This window comes from Zalophus californianus, chromosome 8 (genome assembly GCF_009762305.2).
Source record: "Zalophus californianus isolate mZalCal1 chromosome 8, mZalCal1.pri.v2, whole genome shotgun sequence".
NCBI lineage: Eukaryota > Metazoa > Chordata > Mammalia > Carnivora > Otariidae > Zalophus > Zalophus californianus.
Window position 1 is genome coordinate 49,535,900 of NC_045602.1, and position 21,915 is coordinate 49,557,814.

Below are 21,915 nucleotides of genomic sequence, written 5' to 3' on the forward strand. Positions count from 1 at the left end.
AGTTCCTACTGTGTGTAAATCACCATTGATGTATCTTCTCAATAATGATGAAGATGGTATCTATATTTTGTTGAACATATATTCTGTGCCAGGCACTGTGTTAAATGCTTTCTTCAATCTTATTTAATCCTCACAACATCCCTCTGAGGTAGGTATTATTTCCCCCTTTTTTCAGATGAGGTAGCTGGGCTCAGAAAGTTAAATATCTTGACCAGAATCATACAGGTGAGGAAATAAGGAGAACCAAAGCTGTATCTAGGTCTGTCTGTCTCTGGAGCCCGTGCAGGCACTCTGCCTCTTTCCCCACAGGTGATCTGTCCTAGGGCCTTCTTAGGGCATTTTTGTACATTCTCTGAATTAGCTCCTATCCTCCCCTCCTTCTTTCCTTCTCCTTCCCTCCCTTCCTTGGTTCAGACCCTCCTCACCCCTTGCTCAGTTTGCAGCAGTCTCCCTGCTGTTTTCCTGTCTTTACTGAGTTGCTCCTGCCTCCACTCCAGCCTGCTCTGCCACCCATTTGATCCTCCCAAAATAGTTTTCGTTATGGCAGTCTCCTGCTCAGGAAGAGACCTCCTTGTTGCAATCATGTAGATGGATTTATCTATCTCTACCTGAATGTTAAACTCCCTGACTATCCATACTTACCTTCTACATCTCAATACTGATGTGTTTATTTTCTCAATAAATATTTGACTCCATGAACTAAGGGTGATGGGATCACAAAGAGGGAAGTTGTGGGCTGTGCTTTAAAAGGCTTATAGTTCGATAGAAGAACTTGTCTAGAATTCTTTACTAAAGCCAACCTAGTCGTCTTTAATATTCCCTAGTCAAGCAAAATTATACTGTCTCTACTCAGTGTGTTAATAACTTACAGTATTGGTTGGCCTTTTTACATATCCAGAAAACAGCCCATAATTCAAGACATACGTACCCCTTTTCTTTTTCTTTTTTCAACCCCTTTTTAGTTCACCTTTCTTTGTCTTTAATTCCTTATAACATTTGTTGTCTAGATATTTTATTTTAGACTTATATATCATCTGTTATCATGTCAGCTAATTTTTTGCACTTCTATAGCTTCTGTATTTTTTGCAAAGCACTTTCAAATGCATTACCTTATTCGGGCCTAGTAACATTAACATAGAGATGGCAGATGATATTCCCATTTTATAGGAGAAGAAACGGCCTCCCAAGAATTTAGGTGACCATATAAACCTGTGTGGCTGGTGAGTTGTGAGGTTGTTCTTAGATATGAGTTCTCCTGAATCTCTGGAGGCATTGTGGTCTAGGGGAGGAGCATGACCTAGGAAGAAGCCTTAGAGAGGTGTGTGGTCAACACTGAGGCTAGTGGAAAATGCAGAGGGTCCTGGGTCAGGCTCTGCTTCCAGTTTTGGCTCCACTCCTCACCTTCTGTGTAACTTCTGGGAAGTTACTCAGTTCTCTAAGCCTCCGTTTCCTTGTCAGCACTGTCCCCGGCCTCCCTCTTGCTGGGGTTATGGTGATGTCCAAATATGAGGATAACAGCATCGATACTAGCTGGCTTTTGTTGAGTACTTACTAAATACCAGGCAATGTCCTAAATGTTTTACATGGATTATCTTGGCTAATCCTCACAACAGCTCTCTGAGGTATGTTCTTTGTTCCCAAATGACAGAGAAGGAAATCGAAGCACAGAGATGTTAAGTAACTGGACAAAGTTTATGTAATTCACCGCTGAGGCCAGGAATTGAACATAAGCAGTCCGAGTCTAGAAACAGTACTCTTAACCGTGGTACTATAAAATTGTGTTTTTCAAGGTGCTCTGTAGACTGTAAAGTGCTCTGAACATGCGAAGTCCAGGCTACAAGGAGCTGCATGGTCCTGCCTACTTGGGTAAATGTGAATAGGGAAGGGAGGGGGCAAACATGGAGATTTTTGCAGGGGACGAGAGAAATGGTTCCCTAGGGGGTCTGGCCAGGATTGAAGATGTGGAGAGGTGTTTTGGGGCCTTATATCTGGCTGTTGGCTGTCATTCTCCTGTTGGGCTTCCTGGCCTGCCTTAGAGGGTGGAGTGGAGGAAGATTCTGTTTGGCTGGTGAAGTGCAGCACAGACAAGACAGGTATCCCTAGATCCAGCCCGCATGTAGTGGAGCTATATAGGTCAGACCCCAGGCCAGCCTTGTTGAGTGCTCAGGAGCAGGGAGCCTGGTGTGTTGGCCCCTAGCCCACGTTAGATGGTTAAATGAATGCAGTGGCATCATGACATAGCCCTCTGGAGACCTCTCACTAGAATACTTAATCTTATTAAATTAAATATTTGTAATTTCAAAAGTAATAGGTGGTTATTAAAGAAATTTGGTGAATTATAGAAAAGAAATCATCTCATTTTTTCTATTAAGGAGATGGCTAGGAAGCAAGGCCAAGAGTGTAAGGGGCAGGTGGTTGAGGTCGACTGGGCTATGCGCTACAAGGGGCATGTGGAGCTCTATGCTCTTATTCATCCAGTTGAACCTGATAGTCTTGGGGTTTGAGCCTGGCCCTTTATAACAGCCAGAAGGGAGAAAGGGTCTGGCAACCTTTGCCAGTGTGGGGGGAACGTAGGTACTTGACTTGCTTTGCTGTATGAAGTTATCTCCATTACTGCCCTTCCTTTGCTGTGTAGTGCTCCGGGTCTGGCTGCTTTGGCCCAGTGTGAAATTGAAATTCAGACTAATTCTATGGGTTTGGGTCCAGAGTCTAGAGTTTAGAAAAAGGAGGGAGAAAGAAGAGCCCCAGAAAGGGGGGTAAGAGACCCTTATTTTGGCTGCGTGGAGGCCCGTAGGTAGCTGATCTTTTTTGAAGTGTCACTTGATGCTTGTGGTCCTGCTGAGGCACATTGTGGGAGGGGGAGTGTTGGGGTTGGCAGCAGTGATGCTGAGGGTGCAGACTAGGAGGACCAGTCAGGGCCGTGCTCCCAGCCCTAAACAGTAACATTTCACTCTAGAGGTGACTACTGAGGGTCTGTGGTGTGGGCAGAGCTCCTGAGTCCCTGCCTTGCTTGTCTGGCCCAGGTGAAGCAGGGGGGCACTAGGACCCAGAGGCTAACACGGTTCCTGACAAGTCTAGAGCAGCACTAGCGCAGAGTGAGACTCATCAGCTGGCAAGCAGGATTCGGTGTCTCTGGGTTCAGCAATCATCAGGCAGCAGAGAGGACTTGCTCCTCAGCCCCCATCTCTGCCCCCATCCCTACCCCGGTAGGCCACCGAGTGAGGCCCATGGACTGGGGAGGGCCGCGCCTGACGGCTTCTGTGTCTGTCCATGAGGGCCTGGAGCCCTGACCCTCCTGCCTAGGTTTCTGCCTTTTCTCTCTGTCTTTGGCCCGCTGGGGGAGGGGGTAGAGGCCGGGTGAGCAACATGGCCCAGAGCAAGAGGCATATGTACAGCCGGGTAAGTGGTCCTTATCTGGGATGGCCCTGGGAGGGCTGCTGGAGAAGGCCTGGGTGCCTGTGGACACTGCTGTGGGGGCTGGGGAGACAGGCTGGAGCTAGGCTGGGGCCACTCACAGCAGGGACTGATGGTGTTAGGCTGGACAGGCCTTCCCTTCCCAGAGTTGAACCCTTGGTGGGGACTGGCAAGGCCTGACCTTTGACTCTAATTGGACCTCTGACTAGAGGTTCCTGAGGGGATTGGACTATATTGGGGACTCTTAATGGGGTTGGTGGGTTGGAATGGCCTTACAGTGACGCCTTTCTTTAGAGCTGCTCTGTTGTTTGTCACTTGCTTTCTTTCTCTTCTGGTTGAGATTGAATCTGTACCCACTATTGTGTCCACCTGGTTCTGAGAGGCTTATTAGGGTTGGGAGATTGAGGGAGTCTCTTGAGTTTGGGGATAGCCCTGATGTCACTGTCAGTTCTTTTTATTGTCAGATCCATGAGAGCAACCATTCTGTCCCAGGTGCAATTTGGGGTCTGGAGCCCCTGGGAGCTATATCATTATCTTCCTGGATGAGCTCTTTAGGGAAGGGATTCGGGGAGTGACAGGCTCTGGCAGGGCTCCCTTCTGAAGCCAAGTGGGAGCATCAGAGGGAGCCCTGTGGAATCTTTAGAACCAGGGAGTCACTTTCTCATGCCTCATTCATCTGTTTGCTGCAAGGCCCTTGGTTCATGGAGCTGCTATTGCTAAAAATGGCTTAGGTGTGATTTTCTTCTAAACCATGGCCCTCTTTGGAAACCTAATTTCATGTTGTGTCCTGTCATCACGGGTGTGTCAGAAGCTGAGAACTTCCGAAGGACAATGTTTAGTCTATTCCTTTGCCGTGTCCATCCATGGGGTGATAAGCCATTCATTTGGACCACTGGGCAGAGTCTAGGGGATAGTATAGGTCAGATCTGAGGGTACCTGATTTACCTGGCCTTTGTTTTTCTTTTTACAGCAACATAGTGTGGGGGAAGGATCTCCAGAGCTTGGGGTAGGGTTAATAGGACGGGGCTCAGGCCAGGAGGAAGGGAACTAAATGGTTGAATGGGCTGCAGCAAGGCATCTAGAAATGTCATGGTGGGTGTGTGGATGGGGTGGGCCGAGTTGGGTCCAGAAGGAGCTATGGTGACTTGAGGGCTGGAAGGAGGCACAATTGTGTACCTTTGAAAGGGAGAGGCCTAAGAGAGTTTTTGACCACAGGGAAGACAGACAACACTGGGGAGTGGAATAGGATTCTCTGGGGTCACCCACGAGTCACCTGTCTTCTCAGCTTAGGCACCTGAGTCGGGGCACTGGGTTTTGGAGAGCCTGGTCTCAATTGAGTTACTCGCTTGAGCTTCATTCCCCTCCGTGGGGGCAGTGCTCCCGAGAAAGAAGCCGTGTAGTGACATTCACAGGTCTGTCAGTGAATTCTGATTTGTTATAAATTTAAATGTAAACTCTTAAAAATTGTGGCAGATTCCAGAGGAGTTCGGAGAAGTCTTAGAACATCACTGGTATTTTTTAAAAGGGAATTTGGGGTCCATTTCACCCTGAAAATGGGGTTCAGGGAAGTGACTTCTTGTCCTTCTTTAGACTAGGATCCTGACTGGGGCCTTTCTGGTGCATTAGGATGACCCACTTGACCTGAAGCCCTTACCTGCGTATGTTTGCACGTGTCTTTCTTTCAGACGCCCAGCGGCAGCAGAATGAGCGCAGAGGCAAGCGCCCGGCCTCTGCGAGTGGGCTCCCGTGTGGAGGTGATTGGAAAAGGCCACCGAGGCACCGTGGCCTATGTTGGAGCCACACTCTTTGCCACTGGCAAATGGGTCGGCGTGATACTGGATGAAGCAAAGGGCAAGAATGATGGAACTGTCCAAGGCAGGAAGTACTTCACTTGTGATGAAGGGCATGGCATCTTTGTGCGTCAGTCCCAGGTACCTCTACCCTGTTCTGAGTCTATGCATGTGCACATGCTCTATTGATTGTGCAGCTTTTGTGTGGGGCTCCCTTTTCCTGGGCATGACTGTACATCTCTGGTTGAGAGAGTGGGAGGTAGTGGGGGAGGGAAGATTGGTGATCCATCCTTATGTCCGTCCTTACGGAAGCTGCCCTGTACCCCGGGCTTGCTTGGGGCGTGGGGAGGGGCCCAGATCACAGCCATCCTTGATCTGGCTATATTGAGTCTGTTCTCTGGCCTCAGATCCAGGTATTTGAAGATGGAGCAGATACTACTTCCCCAGAGACACCTGATTCTTCTGCCTCAAAGGTCCTCAAAAGAGGTAACAGCCACCCAGTTAAGTTGCCTTCCCACATCCGGAAGTCCCCAGTGGGACTTGAGATTTGCTTGAGAGAAGCTGGGGGGTCACAGAATACAGGGCCACAGTAGTTCATGAGATTTTTCCATCACCGCCATATTCCCTTGTTACATCTCTTCTACCCCACCACAATGGTCTCTGCCCCCACCCTTCTATACAAACACACACTTTGTTTCTGCTTGCTTTCTACAGAGGGAACGGACTCAACTGCAAAGACCAGCAAACTGGTGAGTGGTTGGGGGTGGGAGTGGAGAGTAAGAGAGAGAAAGAGGGGAAGGAGAAAGAGGAGGGAGACCACTCCTAGGCAGGTAGAAATAGTAGGTGAGTAAACGGAGTTAAGCCTTCCAGTCTCCAACCTCCCTGAGAAGGAAGCTTTCTGGGTATGATTGGTGCTTTAGGGGTAGAGTAAAGGTAAAGAGTAAAAGGCCCAGAAGTTTAGGGTCAAATGGAGCCAAGTCTAGGGGTGATAGGAGAGACAGGTCTGACCCTAGTAGTGTTGTTGCCAGCTTCCTACCTTTTGGTACCCAAGGCTGCCAGGATCTTAAAGGTCAGAGATTAGGGGTAAGGTGAGAGCTAGAAGAAGAAGGAACTCTCCTGTTCACAAGTGAATGGTAAGGAGCCAGGCCTGCTGCTGCCTGTTTTAGGCTGTTTGCAGAGGGCCCGTCGTTCTAATTCTCCCCCACTGTGCTGCGCAGGGTATGTGAGGTGGGGATTCAGACCCCCCAGCTTCTCTGTGTCAGGGTGTGGACATCCTGGAAGCTGATCCTTGAGGGACCCCTCTTCTCACTTACCCAGGAGTTGGCAGTGACCTGACTCTCCCCTTTACCTGTGTGTACCTGAGTTGGTCTTAACACCTCTACCCAGGATGTCTGGTCAGCTAGCGCATTGTGATGTCTGTTCTCTAACTCTGCCCTTTCATACTCCTCATGCAGCGGGGACTGAAGCCTAAGAAGGTGGTGTGTTTACTATTTGTACCTGGGTGGGGGAGGGCCATGAGCCCCCTCCCCAGCTGTCCTGCATGTCCTTGGGCTGCTGCATGCATGTTTGTGTGACCTTGGGACCGGGATGGCCAGAGGAAATGGCGGCCTTGGCTTCCAGGGTTCCTTTGAGGGATGCAAGGATGTCAGGCTCAGTGTCCAGGCTCAGGTGGCACTCATTAGAGATGACTCCTGCACCTACCTGTCCCCCCTCCCCACTGCCTTAGGACTTCTAGTCAGAGACTCCAAACATTCAACTGTAAATGTAAAGCAGCAGCATGGAGTAGGGCATTTTCTGGGTTACACTGGGTTTTCAGTCTGAGTCTGGGGGCAGTGGGAGGAAGCCCTGGGAGGTTGGGAGGGGAGAAAGTACCAGATGAGATGATTGGGCAAGGAGGCAGGAGGACAGGGAGCAGGGCACAGGAAGAACAGTCCTGAGTTGGAAAGCTGGAGAGTCTGTGTGTGTTTCTGGGCGGCCGCTAGCCATGGATGCCCACCCTTGCTCTGCTCCATCAGTCTTTCCCTGCCTCTTCCTGCCTCTGGTGCTGTGCTGAGGCCCACCTCCCACCCCTTGTAGCCTTCCGTCAGCCATCATTGTGTGGGGCTCAACTGTGCCACCCCCAGACACTTTTTAAACTCTTAAGTCACAGCCGTGACCACTTCCTCACACCACCCCTGCCTTGGGCCTGTGGCCAAGCCATCTCTGACCTGCATGTGCCCGTCTGACCTGTATGTCCTATGCCGTATGTATGGTTCTGTGATTTCCTTGTGGCTAGCTGTCTCAGGCTCTTCGGACCTGCATGGAGAGCTACTGGATTGGGGCAGTGGGTGGGGAGAGGAAAACATCTTTTTGACTCCTGGTTGTCCAAGGTCCCCACTCTTGCTGTGGAAGAGACCACATTCTGGTACTTGCTTTGAGGTCCTGGCTCCGGTGGGAGTGGGGATGTAAGAAGGAAAATAGTGCTCTAAAGAATGCTGAACCCATTACAAGGTTATAGAAACTTGGCTTCTTCCCTGGATTATTGTCTTCTGGTTGGGGCTCCCAGTCTTGCCTCAGGCCCCTGAATAGAGAAGAGCATGGACCTACAGTTCCATACCCTTGGAGGAGTTCTTGCCACAGGGGGACCTGACCCTGGGCGGGGCCTGAGCTATGTCGGAAAGCAGGGGTTTGGGCAGCTACCTGGGGAGATGTGGCAAAGCCCAGCCTAAGCCACCTGTGCTGGGTTACAGGGCCTTCTTTGCTCCTGTGCAGAGCGCCGAATAGTCCCGTCCCCAGCCAGCTCTTCCTCTCCAGTGGCTCTCTCACAGTAGACCACCTAGCCCAGGGCCCCTCTCACCCCCTGTGGGGAACAGGGAGCCAGCACCAGAACCAAAAAAAAAAAAAATAGAGGAACTTTGAGGGGGAGGGCAGAAGGGAACCCACATGTCTCTGCAAGGTGCCCAGTCCCTTCTGGAAGGTCTTTACAGACAGGCTTTAACCTGCCTGGAACCAGGGGAGGTTTGGGAGAGGAGCCAAACACTGTCACTAGAGCTGCTGCTGAATGTTCCCTGGGGTTTCTTAGTGTCATTGTGTGCCCCCCAGAGCGGGTATTCTGGGAGCGTGTGCCTCATGAGAGACCAACCTTAAGGGCGTTGTCCGTGTGTATAAGAGACGAGTGGAGTTGATGGGGCTGTGGGCAGAGGGGAGTGTATGAGAGGCTGGTGGAGCAGTGAAGCTCCTGGCCCTGCCCAGTCATGCTCCGGCCCCAGAGAGTACCGTTTCTGGGATGGCCCCTAGCCCAGTTTCTTGGAGCAGACTCTTGGGGGTGGGGGGCGGGGGGGTTGGGCAGGGAAGGGTAGGGAGGAGTCAGAACCTGTTCTATGGAGGAAGAAGCAGGGCGGGTTCTGCGCAGGACTTTGTCCAGTCATGTGGAGGAGGAGGAGCCAGCAGAGCCCGGCCGTTGCTAGGAGACCAAGGAGCCGTGGCTCCACCCCCACAGATCAGAGGAGGGTGGGTGCATGACGTCAGGTGGAGCTGGTTCTGCGGCCACTGAGGGTGCCATCAGCCTTAGCTGGTGAACTGGGCCGGGCGCCTCTCCGGTCCCTGCCGGAGCCTGGCCGTCCCACTGCGCACCTGCGGGGGGCTTCTGCGTCTGAGCCACAGCCGTTTGCGGGCTGGGAGGCCGGCCTGCCGGGAAGCTGAGGCTGCATTGTTGGGATTTGATGCACTAATCTCCTGTCTCCGCCGCCTTTCCCTCTGTTCGGTCTCTTTCCCTCCCTCCCTTCGTCTGTCCTTCCTCTGTGTGTTTGTCCATCCTCCTCTCTCCCTCCTTCTCTTTCCTCTCCTGGCTTTCTTTGGTTTTCTGCAATGATGAGACAGGCACCGACAGCCCGAAAGGTACTCTTGCTTGCTCTGGTCCTGCTGCCGGGTTGCCAGGGCGATGGTGGCAGCAGGCTGCTGGGGTGGGGTGGGGGCTGATTGACTTCCTCTGTCTACCTGGTTGGGGGAGGAGGGTGGGGATGAAGTGGGGGGGCAGGGAGAGGTGTGTGTCACTGCCATGCCCCACACCCTGGGCATTTGCTCCCTGCTTTGGGCTCTGATTGTGTGTTCTGGGCCTTGTACCCAGTGGCCTCACAGCCTTGGGCTTCAGGCAGCTTTTGCTGCAAACTGGCTCTGGGAGTTTCCTCTGAGAGGATGTGGGGAAGCAGGTCCCGGTGTCTTCATGCCTCTAGCAGGCCTGCCTCACCCTTAGCCTTTGCTAGGATGCCTCTTGGTTGTACTCCCAGCATCCCTTCTCCACCAGGGTTTGTATTAAAGGGCTTTTCCAGGGTGGGATGGGGACCCTAGAATAGTTTTTGACCCACAGCTATGGGGGCTCAGCTCAGGGTAGGAGGGGTGGGGTTTGGTCTCCTTGGACTCAGTGTCTCCTAGAGGTAGGGTCCACGCCAAATCTGTTTTTGCTGTTTCGCTGTAAGATACTGGGTAGCAGGAACACAATTTGGAACTTGGGATTAATCATCTATTTTGGTTTAGGTCACTAATTTCTCTATGCTGCTGCCCACCCCCATGTCCTTTCTTGCAGCTGGGTGGGGTTACTTTGCTGAGCTCTGGACTTCTGGTTAATGCAGTATTCATGGTCCTGACACCTGAGCCCTCTGCCCTAGGGATGGGCACTGCTGCAGGATCTGGTCCTGGGGGAGGGGGTGGGGTAGGGAGGATGGCAGCGCTGTTTTTCCTAGGGGGCCTGAGCCCCCCTGCTGGGGTCATATCACTCACTTCTGGGCTTCTAGCATTACTCTGGTCACGTGGTATTTCTAGGGGGTCTTCTGTGGAGTCTGGCACTTGAAGGAAGGGGCTGACCTGGGAAAGTCCTTGGGAGTGGTGGGTGGGCGGGGCCTCTGGCTCTGGGCTGGAGTGCCAGAAGGACCGTCTCTAAGGACCTCCACCAGCTGCTGCCTTTGGTCTCCTGTGCTAGCCTAGGAGATGGAGATTTCTGGGATTTTCACGGTGTTTGAAGGGGTGAGGTCTGCAAGGGTTGGGCATAAGTGGGGCAAGGAACCAGTGGGTAGGATTCTGAGGTCCCGGAGTAGAAACAAGGTGATTCACTGGAGGGGAAAAGGGGATGGGGTGGGAATGGGAGTGGGGAGGCAGCTAACTGTAACGCCATTCCTGGTACTTCTTCTGCTCTCATTGCTGTCCCTTCTGCTGTCTGTCTTTCTGCCATTATCCTTTCTTTCCTGACTACTCCTCCTCCTCTGGCTCCTGTTGCCTGTCCAGACCACAACTCGGCGGCCCAAGGTGAGAAAAAAAAGGCCTCTGTACAAACCACTGCTGAGTGTACACTCACATTTCAGGCATGTGTGTGTGTGTGTGGGCCTGTGTTTGAGCAAGTTAAAGGTGGTCGCAGTGCATCCTGGGTCCTCTTTTTCAGAGGAGTGAGGGGACTGAGGGTGGTGACAGGCCTCTCCTGGGAAAATGACTCTGGCTCTTAGGAGGTTGTCTGAGCCAGTAGCCTGAGTGCAGAAGAGAAACGAGGGTGGTTGTGGTCAGTTAGGGCTGGCTTTCTTGGAGAAGGGCATTTTGACTAGTTTTTTGATGCATGAGGGGGGGTGGAGGTTGGAAGAAAGGTGAAGAAGAACTTCGCACTGTCAGTGTCAGGGGATAAGGACCTGGGGTTATCTGTGGGTAGCATGAGATCTCTGAGTGTCAGCACATCAGGAGAGCTTCAGGGCTCAGTACTGCAAGGGAGAGCACTGAGCAGGCCTGTCTGCTCCGGGGCCTGGGGCTTCAGGGAGCTCTGCCCCAGTCCCACCGGGGCCTGGGTAAATGTTGCCTGGTTAGAGCCCCTTTGTCTTGGGGGGAGGGAGATGACAGAAGGTCGGCTGTACTGACCATGTTTCAAGGGGGAGCCTAGGAGTACAACTTTCACTTTGGCCCTTTTGCCTGAAGGGTCCCTTAAAGTAGACCAAGGGAGGGAGAATCAGCTCAACTCCCAAAGAGTGGGATACACAGCTTGGTACCCCTACTTTTAGCCCAGGCTTCTCTGGGAACATGAAAGTTAGAGAACAAACTCCACAATTTGTTCTTTTGCTTTGGGAATGACATTGAGGCACTTTTTCTTCCTGGGGGAGGAGGGTACAGGCCCAGAACAACGATAGGACTGGGAGTATCAAGAAATTGCTAGAATGATCACAACTGGGTCACAGAGGGGAGATCTGGGGAGTAAGGGATTCTGCTCTAAGGGGGTAGTGCCAGAACTGGGAGGAATGTGGGGTCAGTGCCAAAGGAGAAGCATTATAATCTCATGTCCTCTATCACTTCCTCCCTTTCTCCTCTGCCCGCCTCCTGCCTCCTCCGTCCTTTGTCACTGTCTCTGACTCTGTGTCATTTTTCCTCTCCCCTTCACTCTGCTTCTCTGTTCTCACTGTGCTTTGATACTCTCTCACTGCCCTTTTCCTTCTCTGTCTCCTTCCCTTGGCGGATTCTCATATTCTGTCTTTCTCACCACCCTTGTTCTTTTTCTGGCTTGTCCCTGTCCTCTCTGAATAGCCCACCCGCCCAGCTAGTACTGGGGTGGCTGGGGCCAGTAGCTCCCTGGGCCCCTCTGGCTCAGCATCAGCAGGTGAGCTGAGCAGCAGTGAACCCAGCACCCCGGCTCAGACTCCACTGGCAGCACCTATCATCCCCACACCGGCTCTCACCTCTCCTGGAGCAGCACCTCCACTACCTTCCCCCTCTAAGGTAAGGACTGGGGTTGGAGTGAAGAAGAACCAAGACACGGAGGGGGGCTTGTGACCCCAGGCAGGATCTTAGAAATTTTCCAGGGCTGGGGGAGACCCAGAATTTGGATCCGAAGGGTGGGGACATAGCATATGTCCATTGACTCTGCCATTGACTCAGCTACCCTTTCTTTTGTGCCCTCCTTCCACACTTTCCCCTTATGCACCCATCCTTTCTCAGATGTTTGTAGGCCACTTTTGCTTTTGATCCTGGGGCTAGAATGATGTTTGCTTACATTCCTGTCCTTTCGCTCCAGCTCAGCTTTGGTGGGGTGGAGGGGGAGGCTATGCACCTACCGAGGGGTCTCTCCTTTGCAGGAGGAGGAGGGGCTGAGGGCCCAGGTGCGGGACCTGGAGGAGAAACTGGAGACCTTGCGGTTGAAACGGGCAGAAGACAAGGCAAAACTAAAAGAGCTGGAGAAACATAAGATCCAGCTGGAGCAGGTGCAAGAATGGAAGAGCAAGATGCAGGAACAGCAGGCAGACCTGCAGCGACGCCTCAAGGAGGCGCGGAAGGTGGGACTTCAGGGGAAGGAGGTGGCTGGGGAGCTTGGGACCCAAGCCACTGCACCGGATACCAGGCCGGAGGAGCCTGGAATATCCTGTGAGAAAGGGGGCATGAGGCGTCTCTGCTTGCACTCCCACCAACATCCCCCCTCCTCAGGAAGCCAAGGAGGCCCTGGAGGCGAAGGAACGCTACATGGAGGAGATGGCTGATACTGCCGATGCCATCGAGATGGCCACTTTGGACAAGGAGATGGCTGAAGAGCGGGCTGAGTCCCTGCAGCAGGAGGTGGAGGCATTGAAGGAACGTGTGGATGAGCTTACCACTGACTTAGAGATCCTCAAAGCTGAGATTGAAGAGAAGGGTAAGGGGCCAGTTGCTGCTGGGGGCCAGATGATGGGCTTGGAGCTGTGTCTGAAAGTGTTAATGGTCTTCTCCAGGCTCAGACGGGGCAGCGTCCAGTTATCAGCTCAAGCAGCTCGAGGAGCAGAACGCCCGCCTGAAGGACGCCCTGGTGAGGTAGGGTCCCCTCCCTGCTTGGCTCCCGAGGCTCACTCTCCTGTCTCTAGATATATTAGAGTGCCCATGGCCAGTGACTGAGACACAACACTTTCTCTCTTCTCCCTCCCTGCTTCCCCACAGGATGCGGGATCTTTCTTCCTCAGAGAAGCAGGAGCATGTGAAACTTCAGAAGCTCATGGAGAAGAAGAACCAAGAGCTGGAGGTTGTGAGGCAGCAGCGGGAGCGTCTGCAGGAGGAGCTGAGCCAGGCAGAGAGCACCATAGATGAGCTCAAGGAGCAGGTCTGGGGAGCCCAGGCCCTGGCCCAGGGGACCCCTCTCCTCTGAGGCTTGTGCCTCCTCTTTCTAGGTACCTTTCAGCAGCCCTTCTCCCTGTTCCCTCCCTGTAACACAGGTGGATGCTGCTCTGGGGGCTGAGGAGATGGTGGAGATGCTAACAGACCGGAACCTGAATCTAGAAGAGAAAGTGCGAGAGTTGAGAGAGACCGTGGGGGACTTGGTAAGAGAATAGACCCCTGACTTCCCACCCTGATGGAGGGCATTTGGAAGGCACTTGCTGAAGGAGGGATTGACGTGACCCCTGACCTTTGAGCAGGCTATGTGGCGAGCGGCCCCTCTCTGACCTGCTACCCTGACTCTGCCTTTCCTTTGCCCCAACCGCCTTGTGGCCTCCCAGGAAGCGATGAATGAGATGAACGATGAGCTGCAGGAGAATGCGCGTGAGACAGAACTGGAGCTGCGGGAGCAGCTGGACATGGCAGGCGCACGGGTCCGGGAGGCCCAGAAGCGTGTGGAGGCGGCCCAGGAGACGGTCGCAGACTACCAGCAAACCATAAAGAAGTACCGCCAGCTGACCGCTCACCTGCAGGTGCCTCTGTACCCCCTGCTGTCCACCCACAGTCACCCCGGGCTCCCTCGTGACCCAGCCATGCCTCATCGCCGTCTCTCCTCCCAGGACGTGAACCGGGAACTGACAAACCAGCAAGAAGCATCTGCAGAGAGACAGCAGCAGCCACCCCCGGAGACCTTTGACTTCAAAATCAAGTTTGCTGAGACTAAGGCTCATGCCAAGGTCAGGACTGGGGAGTGTTGGGGCATCCAGCCTGGCTGTGGCTGTGGGCTGCTCTGATGTGGGGTCTGGACTCCACGTGGCTGGAGGACGGGATGCTTTGCGTGGTGGTCTGGAAGACTCCTGGTGGAAGCTTGTCCCAGAAGCAGGGGACCTGGTGGAACAAGGCATGATAGTTCCGAGGCTCTCTCAGCCTGGCTGAGAGCGCATCTACCTGTCCACCTCACAGGCAATTGAGATGGAATTGAGGCAGATGGAGGTGGCCCAGGCCAACCGGCACATGTCCTTGCTGACAGCCTTCATGCCCGACAGCTTCCTTCGGCCAGGTGGGGACCATGACTGCGTCCTGGTGCTGCTGCTCATGCCTCGTCTCATTTGCAAGGTATGGCCAGTCAGTCTAATCACGTGTTCAGCAGGACTCTGTTGAACTTGCTGTGTAGCAGGTCTGGAGGATGCCGAGTGAAGAGAGCAGTCAGCGTCCCTGCTCACAGAGAGTATCTTGTAGTGGAGGAATGCAGTCAGCTAAGTCCCAGATGGATGTGTATTACAGGCGCTGGGTTGTGAAGGGCGGGTGGCTTCTCTGAGAGCACTATTGGGGCTCTGATTTAGATGGCAGGGTGGCACTGAAGGAAGAACATTTGAACTGAGACCCAGAAGATGACTACGAGTTAGTGGGGGGATAACCATCAGGATAGAATTCAGGTAAAAGGGTAGCAGAAACAGTCGCTTTAAGGCCGGAAAGAGCTTGGTCCCACTGGTTCACTACCCTTTCATCTTCACATCCCAAATCTTCACAACTGCCAGTAATCACATCATTATCCTTTCCCTAGGTGAGACTCCCTACCCATCTAAGAGCTGTTTCTGCTTTCCTCCTCCACATGGATCCATGTGTGCCACCCCCCAACCTAGTTGCTCAGTTTTGTGTCCTGTGTTCCCGAGTCTATGTTCTCCATCCTCTGCTCTGAGCCTCAGGTCCCTGGTGCTTCTTCCCACAGGCAGAGCTGATCCGGAAGCAGGCCCAGGAGAAGTTTGAACTAAGCGAAAACTGTTCAGAGCGGCCTGGGCTCCGAGGAGCTGCAGGGGAGCAGCTCAGTTTTGCTGCTGGGCTGGTGTACTCGCTGAGTCTGTTGCAGGCCACACTCCACCGCTATGAGCAGTAAGTGACCCGCTGGCCCCTGCTCTGGGACCACAGGGCCAAGATTGGATGGAACTGAGATTGCCTGGCAGGCCTTGGCCTCAGAAGACCCTTCTCTGGTCTCTAGCGCCCTCTCTCAGTGCAATGTGGACGTGTATAAGAAGGTCGGCAGCCTCTACCCTGAGATGAGTGCCCACGAGCGCTCCTTGGATTTCCTCATTGAGCTATTACACAAGGATCAGCTGGATGAGACTGTCAACGTAGAGCCTCTCACCAAAGCCATCAAGTATTACCAGGTCTGGGGCAAGAACTCAGGCTTGGCACAGCAGGGAGGGAAAGTTTCTCTTGCTGGGGTTGTTGCCAGTGTGGCCGAGGTTGTGTGTCCTAGGCTGGCTGCTTAAGGCTTGGCTTGCTCCTAAAGGAACTTGCCTGAGGATGCAGCTCCTTGGGGACTCAGATTCTCTTACACTTCTGGAGTCCTATGATGACCGGGGCTCAAATTGTAGTTTGGAAAGAATTCTCCATCCTTCCAAGATATAAAGGCTGTCTCTCTGTTATTTCTCCTCAGCATCTGTATAGTATTCATCTTGCTGAACAGCCCGAGGACAGTACCATGCAGCTGGCTGACCACATTAAGGTGAGGTGTCTGGGCCAGTGTTTGAGCCCCCTGTAGAGATGAGCAGTGGAGGACATCAGGTCAAGAGATCTGGCCCTCAAGGGCCATCCCATGAGACTGGAACAGATCAGGGAAGCCAGAGAACCGACATCTTTGTTGGCGGAGGGTGGGGACTACTTAGAAATGGCGATGGCACAGAAGGGCTCCTGTTGGGGGCTGACAACCACACGTGTCTGTCCTTACAGTTCACCCAGAGTGCCCTGGACTGCATGAGCGTGGAGGTGGGACGGCTGCGTGCCTTCTTGCAGGTGAGAGCACAGCCAGATCTCTTGGACCTCCTCTTCCTCGTTAGTCCCCACCTCCTCCCCTCCAGCCCTAATGCTGTCTTGGTTCCCCATCTATTTCCTGTTCCCTGAATAGGGTGGCCAGGAGGCTTCAGATATTGCCCTCCTGCTCCGGGACCTGGAAACATCGTGCAGTGACATCCGCCAGTTCTGCAAGAAGATCCGGAGGCGAATGCCAGGGACAGATGCTCCTGGGATCCCAGCCGCACTGGCCTTTGGACCACAGGTTTAGGGCAGCGAAGGGGGAAGGAAAGGAAGCTGAGTAGAAGCAGGAGGGGCCTAGAGCGTTGAGATCTGCATCTGGTCAGGGAACAAGAACGGTCTTGAGGTAGCTGGGAGCTGTGGTGCGGGACCCAGGGTGGGCTCCTGACTCTGGGCTGTCGCACAGGTGTCGGACACACTCCTAGACTGCAGGAAACACTTGACGTGGGTGGTGGCCGTGCTGCAGGAGGTGGCAGCTGCTGCAGCCCAGCTCATTGCCCCGCTGGCAGAGAATGAGGGGCTGCCCGTGGCCGCCCTGGAGGAGCTGGCTTTCAAAGCAAGCGAGCAGGTGAGCCTGGATGGCTGGGCAGAGGTGGTGGTGGAGTCGTGTGGCCAGTATGGGATTTTCACTGCTGCCCTTGCCCCTGTAGATCTATGGGACCCCCTCCAGCAGCCCCTATGAGTGTCTGCGCCAGTCGAGCAACATCCTCATTAGTACCATGAACAAATTGGCCACAGCCATGCAGGAGGGCGAGTATGATGCAGAGCGACCCCCCAGCAAGGTGGGTAGGGAGCACTTTGGAGGATCCCAGAGGAGCTGGACTTTCAGAGCTGCTGCTGGTTGTGGGAGGGCTGGGAGGCGGGAGAAGGGAATCTGGAGAGCACCACTCTGCTTGGAAGGCAAGTCTTTCCCTATACCCAGCTCTCTCTGGAAGGAGCACGTTGGTGACCTCCTCTACCCATCCCTGCCTTCTGCTCCCACCTGACCCCTAGCCTCCCCCAGTTGAGCTGAGGGCTGCAGCCCTCCGTGCGGAGATCACCGATGCTGAAGGCCTGGGCTTGAAGCTTGAAGATCGAGAGACAGTTATCAAGGAGTTGAAGAAGTCACTGAAAATCAAGGTGAGGGTGTAGGGTAGGCTCAGGATCTGGGGGGCCAGGAAATGTTGCTGAGGTACAGGACAGCATTGAGTGTTGGGCATCTCCTGGGACTGGGACTGGTTGGGAATTGAGGGGAGAAGTGGCACCTATGATCAGGGGGGGAGCACCTGTGGGCCCTTCGCAGCTTTGTAGCTTGAGGTCCCTCGGGCCCATGAGAGGATGTAAGGGAACTAGACACTCTACCCTTGTCCAGGGGGAGGAGCTGAGTGAGGCCAATGTGCGGCTAAGTCTGCTGGAGAAGAAGCTGGACAGTGCTGCCAAGGATGCAGACGAGCGCATCGAGAAAGTCCAGACTCGGCTGGAGGAAACCCAGGCATTGCTGCGGAAGAAGGAGAAGTCAGGCACCTTCCCTGGGTCCCTGCTTATTCCACTCCTCCTTCCGGCCAACCGTTCTCCCTCCTAACCCATCCCCCTACCCGGGCCCTCTCAGAGTGAGATTCTCCCCAGTGGAGCAGCTACCATTTTCCTTCCCCACTGCCAACCCCATTGTGTCACCCCAGTCAGAACATGTGCTGCTCCTGGCTCCTCACTAGCAAGGCTACTCCGAGGACCTGTCAGGACTGAGAAGTGGGGGTGGGGCTCCGGGGAAGGGACACTGCCCAAGCCCAAATTCTCTTTCACAGAGAGTTTGAGGAAACAATGGATGCACTCCAAGCTGACATTGACCAGCTAGAGGCAGAGAAGGCAGAGCTAAAGCAGCGGCTGAACAGCCAGTCGAAGCGCACGATCGAGGGGCTCCGGGGGCCCCCTCCCTCGGGTATTGCTACCCTGGTCTCTGGCATTGCTGGTGGTGAGTGTAGTGGGACAAGCAATGTTGGCCCAGAGGAGATTGAATGGCCTCCCTCCTGTCCTTGGCCTCAGTTTGACTTCTGCGCCCTCTTACTGGATGTTCAGCCAGGAATGTGTTCGCCCAGTTTTGCTCTATGACTGCTTTTTACCAGGCTTTTTACTTCCCCTGAAGATATGTGCAGAGACCCCCTGATCAAGATGGGGCATTACCAGCTTGTCCGTGGAGCTCAGAATTACAACGACAGTTAGATTCTAGCAGATGTCCCTTCTGGGTCTGGCCTTTCTGTGCCAGCCCTATATCCCAGAGGGTGATCAGCCTACAGCAGATTAGGCTAACTCTGTTGCTATATCCAGCCATGCCTCCTCTTGATTGCTCCTCTGCTTGCACTTTTTATTTCTCCCTACTGAGTTCATGTGGCTTTACCCTGTGGTGTGCTTGTCTCTTCCATTGCTGAGTTCTCCCATTTCCACTTGGGGCTTGTGTTCTGACCTCTGCCTGGTCTCTAGTATGGTCAGGGCTCCTTACCTGGAGTTTTTCTGGTTCTGAGGCCCAGTCTCCCCAGTTTTCCTGGCCATGTTAGTTCTTGTCTGCTCTGTAGTTTTTCAGTTTCTTTCTTACCTCCAGAAGACAGACTCCTTGCCCTGAAGCCCTCAGGATCTCCAGAGCTCCCTCCAGAACTCCAGAGCTATGCCTGTCTTGTCAATTGGCCTTCCCTAGGGTCTTGTTCCTATCAGAGCCCCCCCTCACTGGTGCCTCTTGTTCTTGGGAGGTGACCGACTATTTGTTGTCTTTGGACTCCTGTGGTACAGTTGGCTCCTGTTCCTTAGGCAAGGGGTCTCCAGAGTTACCACATTGTGTTGTTGTAGCACAGGCTTTCTAAACAGATACTGGTTCTGATTCACAAAACTTCCCACCAAAAAAGAGCATCTTTTGCCCCAGAACAATGGGGAACCCGAGGAACAGGGAATGCGGCTGCACCTTCAACTTCAGCTTTGCTGCTGCGGAACACTAAGGGTACAGACATCTTGGGGTCTTGGGGTCTCAGGAACATTCCCTCTGCCCTTCTTGGAGACGGAGTGTGAGGCAGGGAGCGGGAACGCCTCCTGCCCCAAGTGCTTCCTGCAGCGCACACTCCTGCTGCCGCTCTTCCTCACACTTTCCTCCCCATTCACGCAGGGGGCAGGGGCAGGGTCTTGTTGGAGGGGGAATGATGGTTAGGAAAGGTTTTTCCTATAGGTCATGTCCAGGATTCCTCTGGTGTGGCCCCTTAACCCCCAAGTTGTCTAACTCCTCTTTCCTCTCTTCCTGCTCCCCCATGGGCTATCCCGAGCACAGAAGAACAGCAGCGAGGTAGAGAGCTACCCTAGCGAGGGGTTACCAGGGCTGTGGGAAGTGGGTCTGGGGGAGCAGGGTAAGACTCCCCCCCCTTGGGAGCAACCACGACTGGAGGTGGGAGTGGATAACGAAAGGGGATGAGCAGGGATGGGGCCCTTGTTCCATTCTCTCCGCTTGGCGCTGATGACACTTATCTTGGTACACACAGGAGGTGCCCCTGGGCAGGCTCCAGGGTCTGTGCCAGGCCCCGGGCTGGTGAAGGACTCACCACTGCTGCTTCAGCAGATCTCTGCCATGAGGCTGCACATATCCCAGCTCCAGCATGAGAATAGCATCCTCAAGGTGAGGGGGGTCACAGGAAGGACTGGGGTGCAGGTGGAGTCCACCTGCCCCATTGATGATAGGTGGCAGGGCCTTCTGTCACCTTTTACCACCATTCCTCTTCTTCCCCCAACAGGGAGCCCAGATGAAGGCATCTTTAGCAGCCTTGCCCCCTCTGCATGTGGCAAAGCTCTTCCCCACCTCACGAAGGCCCTGACAGTGAGCTAGCAGCTGGTGCACTGTATCGTAAGACCAGCCAGCTTTTGGAGACGTTGAATCAACTGAGCACACATACCCACGTAGTAGATATCACTCGTTCCAGCCCTGGTATGGACCCACCAACCCGTGAGATGAATAACGTACCCCCCTCTCTTTGCCCCAGGGCTGTAACCCCTACCCAGGCAGCTGCCGTATTGTAGAGGCTCTTCCTTGCATTGCTTTCTGGCCTCGGTGTTCAGTTTGCTTGATTCACCCGTTCTCTTATGGACCTGCTCCACGAGAGGGTCTAGGATCTGCACTTCTGACCCTTAATCCAATACAGCTGCCTGCCTTGGCCTTAGTGGGCCTCACTAGCCTTCCTTCCCCACAGCTGCCAAGAGCCCGTCGGCCCAACTCCTGGAGCAGGTGGCTCAGCTCAAGTCCTTAAGCGACACCATCGAGAAGCTCAAGGTTAGCTCAGACCCTGCTCTTCCTCAGTCTACAGAGTTTGCTTCATAACGTTCCCTGCTGGAGCTCTTAGCACATTCATTTCCATAGGCACTCCCAGAGTTCCTCTGGGCCCAGCCCTGCTCTAGACAGCCCACTGGGGAGGAAGTGGAGGGCAAGGCAGGGTTCCTGCCTCAGAAGCTCACTGTCTTGGTGCAAACAGAAGACAGATTCTCATCAACAAAATGGGTTGAGCTAGGATCATCTTTCGAGTGTGGGGTTTGGGTACAGCTTCTTCAGTGCTGAGATCACTGTGGGGTAGAATGGTTGGGGATGGCTTCCCAGAGGCTGTAGAATTTGAGTTGGGCTTTAAAGGATAAGTATCTGTAAAGTAAGGATGTTGGGTGGGGATGGGGTTGTAGGTGAGAGCAAAAGTATGGTGACAGAGAGGACCAGGCCCCTGCTCCTCCTGACATTAGTGTCCCTGTGAAACCAGGAAGATTCTGGGCTAGCCTGAGGGGGTCCCCTAAGTGAACGCTTGTTCTACTCCTTGCCAGGATGAGGTCCTTAAGGAGACTGTATCTCAGCGCCCTGGAGCCACAGTCCCCACTGACTTTGCCACCTTCCCTTCGTCAGCCTTCCTTCGGGTAAGAGGGAGCATGGGAAGGAGGATGGGCAGTATCAAGGCCTCAGGTGGGTCCTTCCCCTCTTCCCCAGAATATGAAGAGGCCTTTGGGGTCTCAGGTCCAACAACTGCACATCCTGAGTTAACTGGCCAAGTCTTACTTGTAAGCAACTCAGGAGTGCTTGCAGTGCTTCCAGAAATTCCAGTATTTTAGCAGTTAAACATCTTTTATGACTTTTGATGCCAGGAGAGGCTCAAAACTCCCTTGTCAGACTGATTTGGAACATGTGGTCACCATAGTCTAGGAGCCCCAAAGTCCGTCTCACGGGGGCTGCTTTTGTCTCAGTGCTCAGGGTCCCTATCAGTGGTACACAGCTCAGGTGAGCCTCTGACCTGGGGACCTCTTCCCCTTGCCAACTCCCAGGCCAAGGAGGAGCAGCAAGACGACACTGTCTACATGGGCAAAGTGACCTTCTCGTGCACAGCTGGCCTTGGACAGCGACACCGGCTGGTGCTGACCCAGGAGCAGCTGCACCAGCTTCATGGTCGCCTCATCTCCTGAGTGCTCCTTCCGCCCCATCCACCTCTACCCTCCGCCCTCTGGGTGTCACTCTGCCTGATGCACAGCCACCTCAGCTAGTCCCCATTGTAGAACTGTGTGTGCACAGCTGTTCCTACCCTGTTCAGCTTCACTTCCACCTGTCAGTGCCCTGCCCCTGCCCCTTGACTTGGGTTCCCCTATTTCCATTCCTTGGCCTCTGCCAGGATTTGCTGTTCAGCTGCTCCCTCCTTCCTGAGGGGCCTCAGGGCACGTGGGGGGTAGGCTGAGACCCCACCACCAAAGGTTCAGTGAGGTCCCCCTGATAGAGGACTTCACCCTTGATTAAAGCAACTCTGCTTCAGTGCTT

The 21,915-nt window shown here is 53.9% G+C and overlaps 1 protein-coding gene across 1 annotated transcript; it reads left to right on the top strand.

The window, feature by feature from the left end:
* Window positions 1–3,066: 3,066 nt before the first annotated feature.
* Window positions 3,067–21,909, top strand: DCTN1 (dynactin subunit 1). Its single transcript, XM_027621257.2, is given in 33 exon segments — window positions 3,067–3,399; window positions 5,100–5,345; window positions 5,612–5,690; window positions 5,919–5,953; window positions 6,659–6,682; window positions 9,063–9,080; window positions 10,461–10,481; window positions 11,733–11,924; window positions 12,281–12,478; window positions 12,627–12,831; window positions 12,908–12,986; window positions 13,110–13,269; window positions 13,382–13,486; window positions 13,664–13,855; window positions 13,943–14,059; window positions 14,286–14,438; window positions 15,052–15,212; window positions 15,319–15,487; window positions 15,760–15,828; window positions 16,053–16,115; window positions 16,228–16,377; window positions 16,540–16,701; window positions 16,784–16,915; window positions 17,127–17,252; window positions 17,485–17,627; window positions 17,915–18,081; window positions 19,417–19,431; window positions 19,625–19,758; window positions 19,874–19,930; window positions 19,932–20,064; window positions 20,327–20,406; window positions 20,940–21,029; window positions 21,432–21,909. Coding segments are annotated over 33 exon segments (3,846 nt in total). The 5' UTR covers window positions 3,067–3,366; the 3' UTR covers window positions 21,570–21,909.
* Window positions 21,910–21,915: the final 6 nt, after the last annotated feature.